The sequence below is a fragment of the Haliaeetus albicilla genome, chromosome 7 (genome assembly GCF_947461875.1).
Source record: "Haliaeetus albicilla chromosome 7, bHalAlb1.1, whole genome shotgun sequence".
Classification (NCBI taxonomy): domain Eukaryota; kingdom Metazoa; phylum Chordata; class Aves; order Accipitriformes; family Accipitridae; genus Haliaeetus; species Haliaeetus albicilla.
In genome coordinates this window covers 25226555-25247188 of record NC_091489.1, presented here as the reverse complement: position 1 = coordinate 25247188, position 20634 = coordinate 25226555, and the positions used below count along the sequence as shown (strand labels likewise).

Sequence of the window (20634 nt, the reverse complement as noted above, 5' to 3'; positions counted from 1 at the left end):
GTTCTATTCTGACTGCATTCCCATTTGAACTCATAATAAAAGCAGGCTTTCAAAGCTGTTATAAACTGAGTTCTCGTTCTGCCTACTCATTTAAAAAACAAGTAGTAGAACTTGTCTTACATGAAAATTGAAATTCACTGATTTGTTCTGTTCACATGTTGAATTAAATTCTGCCAATAATGTGAAATTGTATTTCATCTGTTTGCAGTGATAGCTCTCTCAAGCTTTATCATATCCCGTAAGCTAGATTTGATAGCTTTGAGACAGAACAGTATCTAACCCCGTGAGAAATTCTGGCTAAATTGGTGGAATCACTTGCAGTATCCATTTTAGGATGTGCATGTCATGTATGAACAAAACCATATAGGACTAGTTTAAAATCATTTTCATGCTAAACCATCTCCAATACCTTCTTTCCTCTCACCATTTTAGATGGGTAATTTTGTACTTTTTGGCTATAAAGGTTATTTTCCAATTTGCTTAGAGCCACATACTTTTACAGTAAAAGCCTTGATACTGCAAACATATAAGCATATGCCTAATTTTACCTAGTGACAAAATCTTTTATATACTTACTAACAGGGTAAAGGCATTTATAAGATTTGGGCCTTATTTGGCTTTCAGGAAATCTTTTTACACTCCTTCAAATACTTCAAGCAACCCTTTCATTGAGCAAACTATGCCTGCAAGGCTACAAAGGAAACCCAAAATAAAAACAGAGATATCTGCACATTTCTCCAAGAAGGACAGTTTTTTCCATTTAAGTTTTAAATGGAAGAGAGAAGGAAGAAGAAAAGTCATAGCAGCACCTGTTACACTGCCTGTTAAACCCATCAACAGGGCAAAATGTGGTATGAACATGGCCATCAGCAGAGTTAGCACGAGAAATGAGCCTCTTACACCCAGAGCAAATAGTGGAGATCTGTAATTGGAATGGTTGCCTCTAGAAATACAAGCATACACAATTTCTGTGGCTGCAAAAAAGGGCAAAGGGTAAGAAAGAAGAGCCTTGGTTAAGAGACACAAATTCACTAGGGTTTGAAGAAATGATGGCAGGTTGTCAGTAATAACTTCCTTTGTCTCTTCACCCCAGGTCAAGAATGCAGTCAGTGCAAAGGTTGTTTTCAAGACACAAGCAAAAAAGTGAGTCCAATTCAGCATACATCTAAATTCCCCTGGGTTTTTCATGTTACCTTCAAGTGTGGGAAGAAATATTTGTGAAGTGTAACTGAAAATGATCACCCCTACAGAGACCAAGAAGTCCTCAAACTCAATGGAGAGTCTGAATTTTGCCCAGGACCACTGATGTATTTGTGTGAGGCAGTAAGTCATCACTACAAGGATGACAATGAAATGGACTAAGGAGCAAAGCTGGCTGAGTTTAGAAACAATTTTGAGAGTCTTGATAAATACACAAGGCAGCAGTGTAACAAATGCAATTACAGTCCAAGTTTTCTCAGTCACTGGTACATATGGAAAACTATGTGACAGCAAGTTCCCACTAGCAACCAGATACAAAATACATGTCATAATCAGTTCCATCACTTGGGTCACATTGACAACTATGCCACCTAGTTTGGGAGATAGGTTTTTGCAGCAGGCATTCGCAATATCTTCATACGTGTCTCTCACTCTTATGAGCTGCCCATCTTCATTTTCTTCATACAGGCAAGCTATTAGAATTTTGCCTGTGTAACAGCATAATGCTGCAGCCAAGATAATAAGAAACAGGCCGCTGTATCCACTGTGGAGAAGAGCATATGGCAATCCTAGGACAAATATTCCCTGAAGAGGAAAAAGAGAAAGAAAAGATAGCACAAAATCCCTGAGGCAAAATGTTTACTAGAAGCCACACTCCCAAATCTGCCCTCCACTGAACATTGCTTTCACCTAACTGCATGGTGGAAGTCCTGCTACATTCATCTAAGTAAGTAACAATCATGAGAAATGTGTTTATTTATGATAAATGAAATTATCAGCAAAAATAACTGCTCCTATCAACATACATGTAATGATAAGCTAAGAAAAAGAGGATGTGACTGAATGATAGAGTCAGGTTCCTAGTTAATATTTAACGCTGATGTGATTAGAAGCACATTTTAGAAGGTACATAGGCAGTTATTCAGTCAACATGCATATTAATGAAACAGGTTCACTATCAGTAAAATTAAGCAACTGTAGCATCATCTGTACAAGTTTCATTCAAATTAAAAATAGCACTGTAGACAGACCCAGTAATGACAATTCTCTTCAGTCTAAAAAGTCTTAACAGAGCTCTGGAAAGAAAATGGCATTAGAGTGACATCAGGCTTCACCTGTGTTTCCTCTGTGGCTTCTGTATGCCTCATGCAGCCTTTGCTCTTGTTAGGTCCACTGCTAAAGTAATTCTTCTCACAGCTGAGATTCTAGACTGTGCAAACTTATTTAGGTGTTTAAAAATACATGTAAAACATATAGACATACTTTTCTCTAAACAGGTACTGAAAGGAACAGAATTCTACTTGTTTTATCCAGTAAAAAAAAAGTGGCATTTTAGTTTCACAGAACACTGTGTGTATTTCTTTGTCTTTTTCCCCTCTTTCTTCACTGTATTTAAGGACAAACGGCACTTTTATGTGGTTTAATTTCCATCAGCACAAAACCAACAAAACCCTTGAATAATAGTTATTTATAAAAAGATCCAATTTAGGAAAGATGCTTCGGTGACATTTCTCTTTTTATGCTACAAAGCTGAAATTAAGCATTGCACATTAGTCAGACTGGTCAGGCGTTTTTATTCTTGATGACTGAAGAAAGGAAGGGAGGAAACAAAATACAGTTAACTAGTTCTACAGAAATTTTTACTTCAATATTTCTGACAGCACCAATGACACGATGAAATATGAGCATTTGTGCTCATGTTTGCTATTCCAGCCTGACAGAAGGACTTGATTTGGATCAAACCCATCTAAACTCTATTGCTGACCAAACCTGAGCAACCCCATCTGCTCTGCAAAACCCATGAATCCCCAACAGAAACAGGCCTCCTCGCAGAAGGGACAACCCACTCTTCTCTCACTTCCCGAATGGGTAGTGCCACTGACTGCTTTCAGGACCCAAAGCAGGAGAGGTGAGTTTAATGGTCTAAATCTTAATTTCAGAGTTTTCCATCCACAATCATGGACATGAGGCCACGTGGGTGACAAGTGTTTCAGGCATGCTTCTGTCTTTGGTGTTTTCTATGAACTCCCTCAGGTTTTATACCCAGCAGACCGTTTCTGTGAGGGCAGTCTAGGAGCTCAGCTCTGCTGGAGCTCATCAAGAAGGCAGGTGCCTGTCTCAGCGTTGTAGGGTTTATACCTAGCATCCCACTTCTAAGTGATACAAGTACTCCCAGGCCTGATCCATAAGAAGGGCTCTGAAGAGAGGCAATTTTTCAAATGCTAAATAATCATCAATGTATAAAAAGTATGCTCCTATTCTTCCAGCCACAAAATAGCAGTCCTTTTTGGGCAGATTGTGGGATGAGCATCAACCAGAAAAGATAGATTGGAAGTCCTTAAACTAGGGTAGTATTTTTTCTCGAAGTCAATGAGAAAAATGGAGTGCCTATCAAATGAATGAACAGCATTGCCTATTTTGGCAGGCTTCACTCTAGATGCAGGTATCTTCAGCTTTCAGCTGAATTAGAGCTGGAAGAATCATATTAAATACATGCCCTAATACATTTTGATTAAAAAGGTCTATGCCATTATGTACTGAAACGGAAGTACTTCAGTTATAATTACTGATATAATAATAAAGTTATTGACTAGACACCTTTTTTGGTTGTTTTCAGTTACTTAATTTACAGCAATGGTTTTGTATAAGTCACAAGTGCCATTTCATTTAGGAGCTGGGATGTTCAGCTACATAGCTTGTGGCACTTCAGTCACCCAAATCTCCCCACTCCAATGGCTTAGCTCCATTCTAATACAGGTCTCATGACCCAATTAGCTTGCCGTGAAATTAGCATTTCTTTTGTATGTGAGCTTCACAGAAGTGCTCAAAATTCTACCGTTTCTGCCGCCTAACAGTCTACTTCCTTAAAAAGACTAGATATCTGGCTGTATCCAGACTGCAGGTAGCACACATGTAAACCGTAGCTTTTGATATCATGCCTTTTTTAATTGTGGTTTTCACTGACTGTCAAGTTAGATAGTTGCTAAAGAACCAAATATGATTTCTTTCCTATGAAAACAATCCTTGGAGAACATTTACGTAACAGATTAAGTTTAAAAACATCACAAATAAACCAAGGCTATGAAAAAATCAGGAAGATAAAAGCCACAGAGTCATCTTCCAAATTAACATAAGAACAATGATGTTTTCTCAGTTCCTTGCAGTTTGTAGCAAGCTTATCTCATTTGTTCCATACTCACAGCATTACTGCTTTGCCCCTTAACCTGCATTTAGGAGTTCAAATTGTATCTGCTGACCCAAAGGGTCACTGTATAATTAAACCACAGGTAAGTGTCAGCACAGGCCTTACCCACACAATGGCTTCTCCCCTGCTGAATTTAGTCTATTAACGTTTATATGACTAGCCTCAACCTAAACCAAAGCATAAGTCTTTCAGAGATGTTATCACATTAGACAACCATTTACAGTCCTCCCCACAGGTGTCTGCCTTTCCATGCTTAATGGTTAGTTTAATCAGAGCATAATGTAATTCTAACCTCTGACATCTCCTTGATGTTGTTTATATCAAATAATTTCATTTGGTACCTAACATAGACCACAGGATGATAGGTGCAGTTTTTTGGTTGGTTTTTTTTTGCATCTTCTGAATTCAGACCTTATTAAACAAATCCAATTTTGCACTATATATTCTTTCTTAAAGTTATATATCAGTGACTGCCAATTTCAAAGTTTAGAATTTCTAAACTGAACATTTCTACAGAAATTGCAAGTTTTCCCTTCAGCTGATGTCTTTGACATCTTCTTCCCAGAGTTTGTAAACTTCAGTTTTCAGTTAATAATAGAAAGCAAACATTGTGGACATAACTGGTTTTGCAGCTTTTTGGATACAGAGCATGGTTAGTAGAGAGAAATGGGAGAACTCTGAACATGCCAATACAGTAAATATGTATGTGGTGAAATGACAGTGCTTTTCCTGCCTTGCCAGAAATATTTCTTTCCACTTAAAATAAATAAATAAATAAATAAATAAAAAGGTTTCATGTATCAGCACGTTGTCAAATTTCTACAAAATAGCCAAAAAAATGTTAGTGATGGCCATGAGAACTCAAAGAACGAAAACCCCTTTGTCAGACTTCAAACCCCATTTTGGATTTGATCTTCTGTTCTTACCTTTCCAAAACCAATACTTTCTGTTAGGACCATTTCCTGAACGTCACCAAGTTTAAACAGTTTAGTTTCAAAGAAAAAGATATCTTTAATAAGCACTTATTTTGCTGTCAATGTAATGTAACAGTACAGGCATGGAGCTGTGTTCTCCATTTTAAAGGATCTCAGCAACCTTAGAGCATTGCTTAGAGTGACTTATCTGTGGAAAATTCCTCCTCCATCAAGAAGTCCTTTCATGGATGTTGCTGAAGGTGGCTTTTGCACCCCTCTTATGAGGAGTCAGTGTACAGAGAATGTAGACAGAGCATGTCAACATTTCACTGATTCTTTGCTAGTGGAAGAAGGACACAGGTAATTCCTACACCATTTGTCAATGCACATTGGTCAGCCTGGCCCCAGCACTTGCTCTTATTGAGTCGTCTGATCCTATGTTCTCGCATCCAAATTATGGCACAGACAGCCTTAGCTGTGAGGCATCAATTAAAAATGAGCAGCAAAAGGAACTGTTTCTTAAATTGCCTCCCAGCTCTTAGTTTTAGTGTTCTGTCTGGGAAGTGTTCCTGTCTGAGTGGTTTTATTTCCAACTGTTCTAGTGCAAAGTCAAATATCTTAGCTCCAAATCTGCTGGTTTAAGGTTATCTGTTTATAAAATAGAATAGCACAGGGAAAAAGCACTCACACAGTTGGGTACATGGGAGTTGGGGTTTTTGAAACAGTCCTCTATCACGGCTCAGCTTGAGTGGTTGTGTTATTTGCCATTACTCCATCCACCCTGTACAGGGAGGGACCCCAAACTTGCCCAGCGGGCTGCATCTTCCCTCATCTCCCAAGACGTTTGCAAGACTTGGGTATCTTCACCTTAGACTAAGGATGGAAGTGGACCGTTCATTGTCAACGAGTGCATACATGAGCCTGGGTGGGTGGAGGTCCGTGTCAAATATCCAGAGCAGCCAAAGGCAGCTGGGCCAGGAAAGAAGAAAGGACTGAGGGCTGAACTGGTGATCAGCCTTTGAAGAAATGGCAAGGAGAAGGGTGGAAAGGGCACGTAAGGAAAGGTCAGACTCAGCTAGTAGCTATTTATTAGCCGTGTCAGAATACCCCCAAGCGGGAGCAACCAGGTATGACAGGTACCACCAGAAATTACCAATCCACCTACAATACAAAACAAGCAGATCAGGCTTTCCAAATTACATCTGCACATTAAAAAATTTTTGCACTTGTCGATGGTTTGACTGCAATATTTGGACTACCCAGGAGTGTTTCCCACACCAGCAAGGCTGGCCGCTTCTTTAAAAACACTAGCTATCTATCTGGATTAGTGCAGAATGCAAAAAGTGGGCCTTCTGCTGTCATACCACTGTTTGACACTACTTCACCTCAGGGCAAGCACCTCCCCAAGGAATAAAATGTGTTTAGACTGAAATATGACTCTTTGAAAAAAAGCAGATTGAAAGGTAATTGAAAAGTAAAGAAGATCAAACCGTGGTCAGAGTTGACACATGCCAAAAGACAATGAAATAAAATGGAGTAAAAAGGAATGTTAAAAAAAAGAGAGAGAAAAAGATTTCACCTTAAGACTTAATCAGATGGAAAAATAAATTAAGAAATTCAAAAGAAATTTATTCAGTTAGTACTCCTATATGCAGAACACATGCTAATATGCCAGACTGCTGAATTAGCTCTGATTGCCTTTCTCAACATCTGCAGTTACTCCACTGGAACAGTTCATTTAAGCCTAACTATTTTCCCAACTGTGTACTTGATTCCCTGCATGAACATGAGCTAGGCATAGAAACTATACAGGAAAGTCTCCTTCATGGATCTTCTTGGAAGAGTAGGGAGATGAATTCAAGAACTCTGCTTTTTCAGTACACTTTTACAAAATATTTATTTATGTTGTTTAGGATTTGTTGTCATTTAAAAGAAATCATTTTCCTGAACTGATGCAAGCCTGTGTTGCTGTGGTATTTATATGAAGATACAACTTTATTAGCACTAAATTAGAAAATATAGCAAATCCCTTATCTCATGCCATGATAACAGAGCTACTTGCTTGTTGACCTCCATGCTCTTTTTTCTTTCTCAGCCACTACTGTGATCAATGGTGATTTTGTATCTTCTTCCAGATCACTGTTGACTACATTGAATAATACTGGACCAGATGCCAATTATTCTACCAGATAACCTCCTAACCCTACTAGAAACTCATTCCTTTGACAATAGATCCACACTGACAGTTACTTTTGGGGGATTTGTCACTAGTTGTTAATCTATTTAACTATTCTAAGTTAATCTATTCTATTGTTGCACTAATTTTTAAATCAGAATGTTGTGTATTAATGTGTCAAAATTCCTTTTAAAACTCTAAATATTATTTATCTTTCACTGACTATATTAAAATCTCATAAAAGAATTATGTCAAGTGTGTTCAAAAAGGAGTGTAAGGACTATTTCTCCAAAACAATAATGATTGTTGCTAATTATATTCCTAGCTTTTTAATCTGTATCAATTAAAACCTGTATTAACAATTACATTCTTTTTCTTGGAATTGTTGCCAGGTTTTCCCAGTCAGGATTTAACTGGCTTTTTAAATACTGGAATGATATCCACAGTCTTCTGAAAATTCCACATGTAATAGTGATTGAATAAGAGTATTATCAGGTCAGATCTCTCTTTTGTTATGTCTCCCAAGTGCAAACTTGCTGGGCATTCTGCTTTCAAAATATTAAGGAGATACGTTTTAACATCCATTTTAAATAGTAACTGTAGTTATCGAATAGTTAATTGTCCAAGTCTGAGCTTGGAAAAAATAGGCACTTCAATTTATAACTCACACCTATCTTAAGATAGGTCATTAGCAGAGCTGAGACGAATTTCCTTTCAGAGATGCCTGTTTCTCTTGCTGGGCAAGACAGTGTGTACACAATGAAGTATAGACACACAGCTAGAAACTCTGAGGGTTAACTTTTAAATGTCTTATGCAGAACAGCATGATGCCCATCCTGAAAAATTACAAAATGGCCCACTGTTCTGTGCTGTGAGTACATCCTCCTGTTTCTCTACAGAGACTAAAGAACAGTTGCATCTTTTTTCAGAGTTAAGAACAATTTTAAAGCCTCCCTCTACTGCTAATGTAGGAAATCAGTGTAGCAAAATTCAGTGAGAGATCTTAAAGAAGAGGAAGGTGATCTTACATTAGAAAATCTCTAAGCTGATTTTTCCCACTCTCACATCCACATACTCAACAGCACTGGGGTGTGTGTGTCCTCGTGGCTTGGCCAGGATCACTTGTGTACAAGGAGGAGGACAAGGGATGCCAGCAGTCAAGTGCTCATGATGTGTCTGGTGTTCATGTTGACTAGTGATGACAAACAGATTTTGGATTTACCTTCTATACTGTCCTGGAATGGATGCAGTTTTGGATCTTTTGCCTCATTATTTTGTCTCATCCCTCATAAATATTAGGCAGAATTCCTGACTTTCACAGTACTGCTGCTTTCCTTATCTGCATGTTTTATAGATGCTGTCCTCTACTTCATTCTCTTAACACTTATCTATAGGTCAGTTTTTCTACCTCTCTGTTTGAATGAAATCACATATATGGTGCTCTGTAGCAGTTAACACACACCTTCCTTTTAACTTTGTTCTGCTGTTTTGCCTGGTGCTTTTAGACAAGCATACACAGTCACATATATAGACACACACTTCCATTCATACTTAATTTATACCACGATTAGTATTTCTGTTGCAAATTTCTACACTAAACCTAGCCCTTTTTTCCTTAAATGCTAAAAATTATTTTCTTACTGTCCTAATCCCTGAGAGATGCATTTTTTCCTAGTCTCTTTGGGTTCCTATATCTCTTCGCTACACTTCGTAATTTATAATTTACAATGATTACTCTCACCCTCCCTTTCTCCCTTTTGCTTTTTTTTTTTTTAATTGATACATTCACTTCACACTTGAAGTAGGAGGGGGTTTAACACATAGGCGTACTATTTCTTAATTATGAGATGTGGCTTCTGGTCATCTCATAAATTCTTGTTAAACAACTTTCAATTTGCTTCCACAATTGGCTGTCTGTATTTATTCTTCCTAATCAATTATCTCTCATAATTTTCTCCAGGTCTGTAAAATTCATTCTTTTGAAGTACCAAGTATATATATTACTGTCCTTTGTTTTAGATCCACTGATCTGTTCATCTTTATTCAATGTAATGAGGCTCAAAATAGAATTACCTTATGCTAGGTACACTACCTTTTGTGTTAGATAATTATCATCTATCATTTTTAGAAACTTTAATGATGTTTTACTACAGACTGCATACAACCTCCAGCATAGGTCTTTAAAACTGAAGTCACCAAGAACAATGAAATTTTTCTTTCCAGACAATAATATCTCTAACGCAGATAATCATCTCTCTAACATAGAGCGCCACCCTCATTTCTTTTACCTACTCTTTTTTTTGTAAACATGCTTTATCTAATTATTTTTAAATTCTAGTTGCATAAATCATCCCACCATGTATTTGCAGTATCAGTTATATCCTATTTCTTCTCAGCAGTAAAAATTTCTGGTTCCCTAGCTGGCTACCCAGACTCCTGGCACTGCTCTACAGACACCAGGGAAAGAATTCATCTGCTTTCCCCCTTACTTCACAGTTTGTTCACAGCTCAGCTGAGTTTGTATTAAAAAATACTACAAGCTGTTCTGTGGAAAACTTCAAATATTGTCCATGGCCTGTATGACCTTAGCAGCAGATCCATCTCCTTTAATGTCAGTAAAAAATCTTCCTTTAACTTCAGGGATGGTTGAATTGGACCCCAGAAATCTTGTTTTTCCTGATCTTTCTTATTCTTTCTCTCTGCCAACGCCAGCCTGTTTTAGCTGCAGGGAGAAAAGTGGCTGAGGTGTTTATTCTGTGATTAATGCCTACAATCACCTTCTATACTGACAGAAACTTTAGAAGTGTTGTTCTGTCAATCCTTCAGGTCCCATAAGCAGATGATAAGGCAGATAGACTGCTCAGGAGATGCTGTGATAAGATGAGCAAGTAAGGAAGTAGCGTGGTCTGCACTGCAAAATGTATGTGCACATTTGGCAGAAGCCACTGATTTTATTCTCCTTTTAGTGGCCAGATTAGTCTTATGAATCCCCTAAAGATTAGGAAAGGGAAGAGAGGAAACAAAATGTCTCAACAAAAAAGGAATTGGTGCTATTGAGTGTGACAGCTGATCCCATTGGCTTTGCTATTGGTTTAAATATTTGTTCTAAAACTGAAATAATATGCTTGATGCTTAATTCTGCATGGTTTGATACAAAATGTTAGTTTGCATAAATTCAGAGCTGTCTGCAAGAATGCACTGAATCACACAAAGTAAATCTCCCAAGCAAATTACCTTTTAAGAAAACATATTATTTTGCTTGGTCCCAAAGGAGAAAGCAGGCTTTGGTAAAAGAATGAGGGCTTTTATTATGTGTTATGTAGTGGAGAGGAAAAAGAGATGAAAATGTAAGGCAGTCAAAACTAAAACAAACACTATTTTCAAAGTTAGTAGTGGCAAGCAACATGGACTCACTGGCTGCTTACCTATTTCTCACATTATAGCTCATCACAGATTCTCAGATCTTCACCTGAAGGCAAGCAAATACTCAAAACATCCAGTGTGAGTGAGTTCCCATGAAAATGTGGTCAAAAGAGCTTGAGGGCAGGCAGAGAGGGGACTTTGGGAGACTAAAAGCAAAGCGAAGCAAAGCAGTGGGGAGCCAAATAACTATTTGAGTGTGCACTGACAACAAAAGGAAGAGTTAAAGTGCATAGAAAGTTCAAAATCAGGCTGGGAGAAAGCATTTGGCTAGTTAGGAGTTTTTCTTGAATGGTGACTGTATGGGACAAGCCACAGTTCTTGTTACTTTTAACAAGTAAGGTTGAAGAGGAAATGGAAAAAACAAACCCATACTACAAAGAACTTTGCACTGGAACAAACCTTATGCACATCTGAGAGGTGAAAAGGAAGCCAGGTTACATCTTCTGGAAGATGGGTTGTATTTTCTGAAAACTGGCATAGGATTTGTCATGACTGCATGCAGAATAAAAGGCCACGTGCAGTGCCTGAATCCTCCCCTGGCTAATATTAACCTCTTCTTTCCTCAGCACAGGCCCAACCACTAGTTATAGGTGGACTCTTACTCAAGATACAATGACTCCCAGAGATCAGCAATAAAGGGGATATTTGTCATAGAGCACTGCCTGGAGAGAATACAGTTAATAGTCTGATTGAAAGACATAAATATTGGGATACTATTATTTTTGGTCTCTAGGAATCAGTAAACTGATATGAAGTATCATAGTATATTCTTCTGGAATACGTGAGAAAAGATGCTGTCTTACAATTAGGATGAGTATAGACAACAAGTCTCTACTGCTTTTCCTCTCTTAACCTCAGTTAAACTTCAGTGGCAGCCCCAGAGAGTTCTGCCTTTGGGATGAAAGAAGCAGCAACTGATTTTACTGCTGATATTTCATCATGCACAGATACAGATAAAGTTGAGGTTGCAAATGAGTTCCTGTAATAGAAGTGTCTCTCTCCTATAATGACATAAAAGATCACACCATTCTTAATATTCAGCAAAGTAGAATAATTCCCCTAATTTCAAGTAGATTAGACAAACATTCCCAAATGTCTATAATTAATAATAAAGATAAAAACTAAAGATCAGAAAAGAAATGTGACTGAGTTTTCTGGCACGCCCTGAGTACTCAGCATAAAAGCAAAGTTATTTAAGCTCTCCTTTTAGAAAAAAAAATAAATTTTGAACATAGTTATGCATTGTGAAACCAGGCATATGGCATGTAAAATGCATGCTGAAGATGTCTTCTTAAGGTCTCTAGATGTAAAATACTTAAGTATTACTACTTGAGGAGGTATTTCTTGTTCTGTTCGTACAGACTGTGACAAAGTAGTTCTTGACCTCTACTGACCCATGAACAAAAGTACTGGAGTTATAAAGTAAGTCATATTCCTTAACTGTGGTTTTTCTCTTTTTATTTTCCTTTTTTAAAAATTTATTTTCTTAGTCTGCAGTCACACTGGAAAGACTTGGAGACAGGACGCTGTCTGGAAACAACAGCTGAGGATCTCTGGATGAACAAACTGGGGACCTTGATTATTCTTGACTTTTGACAAAGACCTCAAGTTTATTCTTAACTTTTAGATACAAATATTGTCTCCGTGGATAGAGATCAAAGAAATTCTTTCATTATTAAAATGAAGTTAGTTAAGTAATTGCTGTAAAAGTTTGTATATTTTAAAAAACAGTTTTGTTTATTTTTCTTAACCTGAGCCATTCTGACAGTGCTAGGAAATCTCAGCTCTGTTGGATCTGTCCTTTGTTCATACCTCACTGTTGAGAGCTGTAGTGATTTCATATTTGAGAAATCTATTTTAAGACTGCATTTAGTTTCTGTTCCTTTCTCCCAAATAACTTTCATTTCCCACATTCAAATTTTTAGTGAAAGTCCCAATTTATTAATGAGGTGAAATGAATGGATTTTAAGTGAGAACTCAGTGACTATTACTAAAGTTACTAAAGTGACTACTTTTTTTACGCTCTTTGGTACCCAAGAAAATGATCGCTTCTTAGCATCTATGAACTGGATTAATCTCACCCAACTTCTTCTGCCTAAAACAGACATCTAATGAACGAGTACACACAGTAGCAGAAAAGACATACATGAGGAATCTACTTTGCTTTGATGCACACTTACTAGGAATGGGATTCCTAACTTCACCTATCTAAATACAGCAAAAAGTAAAGCTAATCTACTAGCTCTGGAAAGGATGGATAGAAATAAGGATCACCAGAGGACTATTCATTCCAACAGTGTAGGGCACTTATTTTAGGATTTGTGAATCTCCATCAGAGAGGCCTGTCTCTCTATGTGGTCTGTAGAGTCAGATGAATTCCTTTATGAAGGCCATGAGACTGTGAGGTGCCTTGGAAGAGCAAATGAAGAGCAGGAAGCTGGATAACTTGGGAATACGACTGCACCAGGGGAGGCAGGAACAGGGGGAAAAAGGTGTCATTCGGTAAACTGGAGAATGCTAGAACATAAGGTTGTGAACCATATGAGGTAGAAACGAGGGGTAGGAGAATATGATGGACAAGGGGCTGTGAGGAGAAATGACTGGATATGAGAAATATCTAACTATAGGCATAAGACAGAAATAAGAAGGCTAGATGGAAAGTATACATTATGCAGCTGATTATCCTTTCAGATTAGGAAGGGAAACCTTCGGGGGTGGAATGGCAGCTCCTCACAATTTAGTAGATAGTAAAGAGTATCTGAAATCCCATCCAAGCAGCAAAGGGAAGCCTACAGTTTTGTGCAGGTATCGTATTTTTAACTTGAGATGACAACAATAAAATGTACAAAAGGAAGAGCTCTGAGAGCAGCTGGCTTCCCAGCAGAAGTGAAAAAAGTCAGCAGGCAAGCAAAAGCAACAAGAGCAGGAGTGGAGAACTCATTTTAAACTCCAGATCCCAATTAAAGCTTAGAAGAAGATTTTTAAGTCCCTTAAGGGAAAGTGGCTGGGCAGATGTCATTTGGAGTTGCAGAAACCATGCAGACAACGAGACAAGAGAACAACCTTAAAATGTAGTGAGATAGAAGTGCCAACTTCTAAATATGATACAAATAGTAAAATGAGGGAATTAACAGTCATTATAAAAGAAAAAATAACTTCTTATAAATATAACTAACTTTCTAATTAAAGAGAAATAATATATCTTGCATCATATAATTCTTATATCTATATTTACATTTCTTCAGGCTTCAGTAGAACCATTCATAATTTCTGAAATACCCAGATTTAGTTTGAACTAGTCAAACTAGAATGGGTTATAAAACTGAAAAAAATCCTCAGCTTATCAGGGAGGAACTAGCCTGAATCAAACATATTTCCTAGAAGGGAAAACTGAGCAGTAAAAAACCCTATAATGAATGGAAATACCCATGTAAAGTAAAGGCAAAAGCTGTAGCTACAAAAATTGATAACTTAATAAAACCAAAAATGCTTGCTCTAGGGACCTACAAAACATAATCTGGTGGTGCTGTTATTTGTGTCAACTCAAGAAATGGACTGAGAGAAATTGAAATGGATAGCAGAGTATGTGTGTATGAGTTGAAGCGAATGTTTCCTCACTTTGACTCATATGTTTACATTTTTTAGAAGTAAATATTAAACTTGATATTTTTTTTTTGTTAGCTATTTAGTGAACACAGTATTGTACATATGGCAAAACTAGTGCCACTGGCCAAGAATACAGAGAAATGTTGCCTTCCAAGAAACATGGTGTGTGTGGGGAGAAGAGAGAGAATAGATGCAAATAGAAGTCAATTTCTTTTATTTAGCTTTAGGGGCAAAGTGTTTTATAGAGCTTACTGTGCTAAAAATAGGTTACAATATATCATCTTCAATACTGTGTGTAATCAGTGTTTAGGGCTTTTTATTTTCTCAAATAGCTCCATTTGCTCATTCAGACAGAGCTTGTGCCATTTCCGTGAATCTCCTGCTGTCAGGAATTATACACATTGAAGTAAACTGTAGACTAACCATCTATGGATTGTGTGGAAGAAGCTTCACCATTTGGAAAGTGTGTTACAGAAACATTACTATTTCTGATTCTATCAGTACATTATAATAATTCAGATATCCTTTACTTTCAGCATTAAATTCTCATACACACTTGCAGATGTTGAGCTTGTCAACATTTATTCCTTGATGAACCCTAAGGCTCACTCTTTCTTTTTACAAAAAAATGAGCTCCCTTCTGAAAATTTGCTAACGGCAGTGAAGGAAGTTTATGAAAAACAGGAAAGGAATGCAATCTGACAAAATATTTGACTTTCTGCTGCCTATCACTATGTTCTTGCTGACTTGGGAGGAATGTTATCTTGGAAGGAGTTATATGTGTAAATATGGTTTATTAAAGCGAATTCACTGAGGTTACATACCTCTTAAGTCTAAGAATAAGGGACAGAAGGAACATTTTTAAGAAGAATATTTTCCATCAGTGATAGCTGGTCAATGGCATGTGCTATAGAAAGGCACAAGTGTACAACTGATTTCGGCCAGAGAAGGCTGGTAAATAATTATGATAGGTAATTTGGGCTTTGTTTTGAAAGGTAACTGTCAAACAATATCACAACAATAAAGTAAGCAGTTATAACAGCTATGGAAATTCAAAGGTGCCTAATAATAGTGTTTTTAAATACCATGTGACCTGCCATGAATTAAAAAAGGAGAAATTATACCATCTGTTTTCATTCAGCTTGTTAAAAATGCTTTCAGGGATTGATGAGACCAAAAAGCATGGTAGATTAATTTGATTTTACTGTAGTGGGAAAGTACATCAGCTATTCCCTTCATCTGAGGGAGCCAGAGATCCTTGTTCTGCAACAAGTTGTGGTGCATTGGGTTCTCCCATGGAATAAAGTGATTATTATTTTCAAGTAGCAGACAGTTACTTGATCCTGTTTGGTAACATTTACTATTTCAAAGGGTATAATTTTCATAATGCTACTATCCATTTATCTTTGATATCATGGTTCTGTCATTCTCTTTCTTGACCATCTGGATTTTTAAGATGGTATGCCCATTTTAATGGCTGAATATTCTAGAGGTACTCTTACCATGTTAGTCTGCTGATTTATCTTGTGCTCAGCCCCTACAATGGGTCTCAATAGAAAGGAGAATCCATTCTATATAGAAAAAAAGAGGAAATCCAATCAAATGCCAAGCTGATTTATCACAGGCCACATTTAAACAATCATTATTTTGTAAAGAGTTTCTGTAAAATAGGAAACATTCTGAGACTTACTTTCAAAATTGTTTTCATTATTGGAGCACCTGGAAGTCCTTGATTGGAATCCCATTGTGAAGGGCACTGTGCAAACAAAGTACAAAAAGATGGTCTCTTCTCTAAAGAACTTAAAATCTAGGGGTAAGATAACAGGAAACAAATACAGGCAGTCAAGGAAACCTTGAGTCAATACTGGAAACTGTGAGTCAAGAGAGTAAATGGTGGTCTTAATGTAGCTTATAACTGAAATTTTCAGCAAAAGGACATTTCTAAGAGGATCAGAGGAGTGCAAATAAATATCTTCGTATAAGTTCATAGCAATGTTTGTTTAAATATTTAACAAATTGACAATGGTAATTTTAACTGGAAGAACAGAGATCAGAGTCAATAGATGCAGAAGGATAAATGGTAGATTGTTAAAGAAAAGACGAGTAGCTTACATTTGATTTGATGGTTGAAGAGGTGCTTGCAAGAGCTGGTGGACACGTGGGATATGGAACTGCATTAGCTTTCCAGGTGGGTGTGCATGGGGCGAGCTTGGCAAGGTCAGGGAAGAGTGTACTACTGTGACCCAGATGGGGAATTACTAGTGCTCAGATGAGAGTTTTAGCCTTGTGGATCAGTAAATCAGACTATATATTAGTGAGCTTTTACAGTAAAAATAAGCAGAAGCTGGACAAAGTCTGAGTGTGAGGATTTAGAAAGATGGTTGACTGAAACAAGATGCCAGATGATAGGCCTGCATGGCAGCAAGGACAAAGACATTCACAGGTGGTGAAGAAAGGTTGGTGTGGGCAGGCTCTGGATAGAAGGCAAGGAGCTCTGTTTAGCTGCTTCACCTGACTGCTGAACAGACAGACCAATATTTTATATGGGCAGCAGAGGGATCTAAATAAGATGAGAACTTGAACTGGCCCAGGAAAACACACTCTGCTTGTCATCACACACTCCCATAGGCAGTGAAGGATGTGGTGTCTATAGGCACTGTTTGTAGCAGCCCCAAGAGCCTGAGTCTGCTACAAGTGATGACCTCAGGGAGGAAGGCGCGAGGCAGAAGTTCAGGAGAGATTGCCAGCATTTGTTGTGTGCCTCGTTACGGACAGCAGTATAGAGCACAGGAAGCTGGTCGTGACCCTGTGTATTAGTTCATGTAATATTTTTCCTTATGAAAAATTCTTGCAATGAAAAATACAAATAGAGTGGTGAAGTGTGTGTGTGCTTGTAGTTATCTACCTACCAATGCAAAAGCTTTTTTTAGGCATTAACACCCCCAGAGCAGGCCATCTCCCAGGTGGTTTGACAGTTTCCTACTGATGAAATGAAAGAAAAAGAGGTCTGGGAGGCGGAAGCACAATGATCAGTGTTACTCACACTACAATTTATTTTATACATCATGGAAGAAATACAAACTGACACACTCTTTTTGCAAATATATGTAAATGTGCATGTAAATCACACCTGTCACGTGGCAGGCTGTCTATTAAGCTCTAGCAACACCATTGATAGCAGTTGGCCTTTGAAGAATGGCAGGGTTTAAAGCACTTGGGTGGAGATGTGCGTTCACTTCATTCGTGTAACTGTACTTAAGCTGACTGAAATATAAAATAGTAGAAATACTGACGTCCTCACTAAGGGTGTCTGTTGGCAAGCTGAATTTGGCAGCATGGCAAACCAACTTGCAAATTCCTATTAACACAAAAGTTTCTGTTATTACTGGCTAGAAAGCACCGCTGTAAGGAGAAGAGTTGAGCTGGTTTCTCCCAGCTTCTCCACTGAACCCCACACCAGGGAACACCCTTTCCCTGCTCTGACTCCCTCAGACCCACAGGGAGCTCCCTCTCACTGCGGGGCAGGAGGAGAAGGGCAGGAGGGAGCAAGTGGGAGGGCCCCCAGCATGAGGTCATGTTTACCTTTGACCACTAAAGCTTTGTTCATAGCCTTTACTGGCAAATGAGTTAGTAAGGTGGTTGAAAATCAGTGTCCAAGTACTCAGCTGCGTCTGTGCACTTTGCCTCTTTGTCCTCAAACACACACTGGGTAGTGACAAAACTGCCATTTTGCACTGGAATGCAGCAGTTAGGATAAGCACCAGCAAGATCTATGTGGTCTACTACTTCTATCGGGTGTCTGCGCCCAGGTGCTGGCAGCAGGGGCTGCAGGTCGGCCTCTGTGAGGAGAGGCTGGGGTTGCCCCGGGCTGGACACAGCTGGTTCCAGCTGGCTCCAGCTGACCCACTGCAGGGCATGGCTGAGCCCCTCAGCCAAGATGGCCGTGCCTCAGGGAAAGTGTGTGTAAAACAGGGCTGGAAATGCCACACAGAGAGGAGGAAGGGGGCTGTGAGTGAAAGAGTGAAGTTGAGCATGAGAAAGGCAGGAAGAAGGGTATTACCTTAATGTTTGTCTTTTTGTTTCCCAATACCAGATGCAGTAATTAAACATATATATATTAATTAGCAATAATTAATAATAATTTTCCCCAAGTTGTGTCTGTTTTGCCCACAACCGTAACTGGTGAGTGAGCTCCCTGTCCTTATCTTGACCCACACACTTACTCCTGTTCCCTTTGCTCCCCCCTGCCCAGCTGTGGGTGGGTGGGAGTGAGCGAGCAGCTGGGTGGGAGCATGGCTATTAGCCAAGGCTAACCTGCCACACTATTGTATACTTACTTGCTAGTTCATTTGTCCTTTTACATGCACAAAATTTGAAGTACCAGCTACTTCATGTAGGAGGACTATAGCCTCACACCCATATTACAACTGTTCCAAAAGATTAATAGTAGTAGATTTTCCAGATCAAAAGTTTTTCAAACTTATTTACAAGTGAACAATCAACAAGAAGTCTCCCCTTACAAGAAACAGGCACTTGCAAATTCCACAAGACTTTCCTGACTGTGATAAACTGGACATCAACCCCAGGATAAGTATACTATACATTGCAGTGAGTTAGCTACTGTTTCTAAGAGTAACCTGCAAGATAATATGGTGGCTTTGAAATTTAGATGCTGAAATATACAGATTTCAAAAGTACCAGCTAAGAAGAGTTTCAGCTAAAGTTGTTGGAAATGATAGATAATTGACATTGCTAAAAATCACGTGCCAAATAAATGCATTCTTGAAATGTAAGGTTACAATTTGAGGTTTTTGAAACAGAATTATTTAGATATTTTTAAGCACAGCAGTGCTTCTGGCTACTGTTATCAAAAGGATGTAATATGAGACAGCTATGTCAGTAAAGCTCAGGTAAAAATCAGTTAAAGATATAAAATAAAGGTATTGGTTAACAATAGATATTTTAAAATATACCTATCTTACATCCAGTGTAATTGAGATATTCAGATTTAAGGCTGAGGTTGCATGTTAAAATCCATGTTTGCGTTGAGTATTATAATTGAGAATGTCTTCCCCTCATCTCATATGAGATAATTATCTCACATAGTAGTGTCCTGGTTTCATCTGGGATGTAGTTAGCTGTCTTCCTAGTAGCTGGTACAGTGCTATGTTTTGAGTTCAGTATGTGAAGAATGTTGATAACACTGATGTTTTCAGTTGTTGCTCAGTAGTGTTTAGACTACAGTCAAGGATTTTTCAGCTTCTCATGCCCAGCCAGGGCACCTGACCCAAACTGGCCAACAGTGTATTCCATACCATGTGACGTCCCATCTAGTTTAGGAACTGGGAAGTGGGGGGCAGGGTTTTTCGCCGCTTGGGGACTGGCTGGGTGTCGGTCGGCGGGTGGTGAGCGATTGCCCTGTGCATCATTTGTACATTTCAATCCTTTTATTACTACTGTTGTCATTTTATTAGTGTTATCATTATCATTATTAGTCTTTTCTTTTCTGTTCTATTAAATCGTTCTTATCTCAACCCAGGAGTTTTACTTCTTTTCCTGATTTTCTCCCCCATCCCACTGGATGGGGGGGAGTGAGTGAGCGGCTGCGTGGTGCTTAGTTGCTGGCTGGGGTTAAACCACGACAGTCCTTTTTGGCGCCCAACGTGGGGCACGAAGGGTTGAGATAACGACAAACCTGACCAGAGCTTGTTAAAACAAATTTGTCCTAAGCATTCATTATGTTGATTTATGCATTCTTAGAGTTGTTGCTCTGGTTTTTAAGGCTCTGTTATGTATCACCTCGCTTGCTGTATGTAGTTCCTCTCCTACTGCTTATCATCCGTGGGAGGTGGATTAAGGTTTTCGCTTTGATGTATGGTATAACTCTGGTTTATGGTATGATAAAGTCATCAGCTGTGGGATTAATCCGGTATTTGCACTTAGCATTGTCACCTTTATACTGCGGGAGCCATCTGTGGGAAACTATTAATAATTATACCATTTACCTTTCCTCCATGGAAAACCAGTCTGTGGGTGGGGTACCTTTCTTCCCCTCTCCTTTCTCCTTCGGTCCAGTTACAATGGTGTTTGAGAATTTTGAAAAATTTGAA

The 20634-nt window shown here is 38.5% G+C and overlaps 1 protein-coding gene across 1 annotated transcript in view; it reads right to left on the bottom strand.

Annotated features, from left to right (window-relative positions):
- Positions 1–633: 633 nt before the first annotated feature.
- LOC104316382 (vesicular inhibitory amino acid transporter-like) overlaps positions 634–20634 on the bottom strand; it is a 45020-nt gene continuing 25019 nt past the window's right edge. The window contains exon 4 of the mRNA XM_069786116.1: positions 634–1785. Coding sequence (XP_069642217.1) covers positions 634–1785 — 1152 coding nt within the window. The remainder of the gene's footprint in view (positions 1786–20634) is intronic.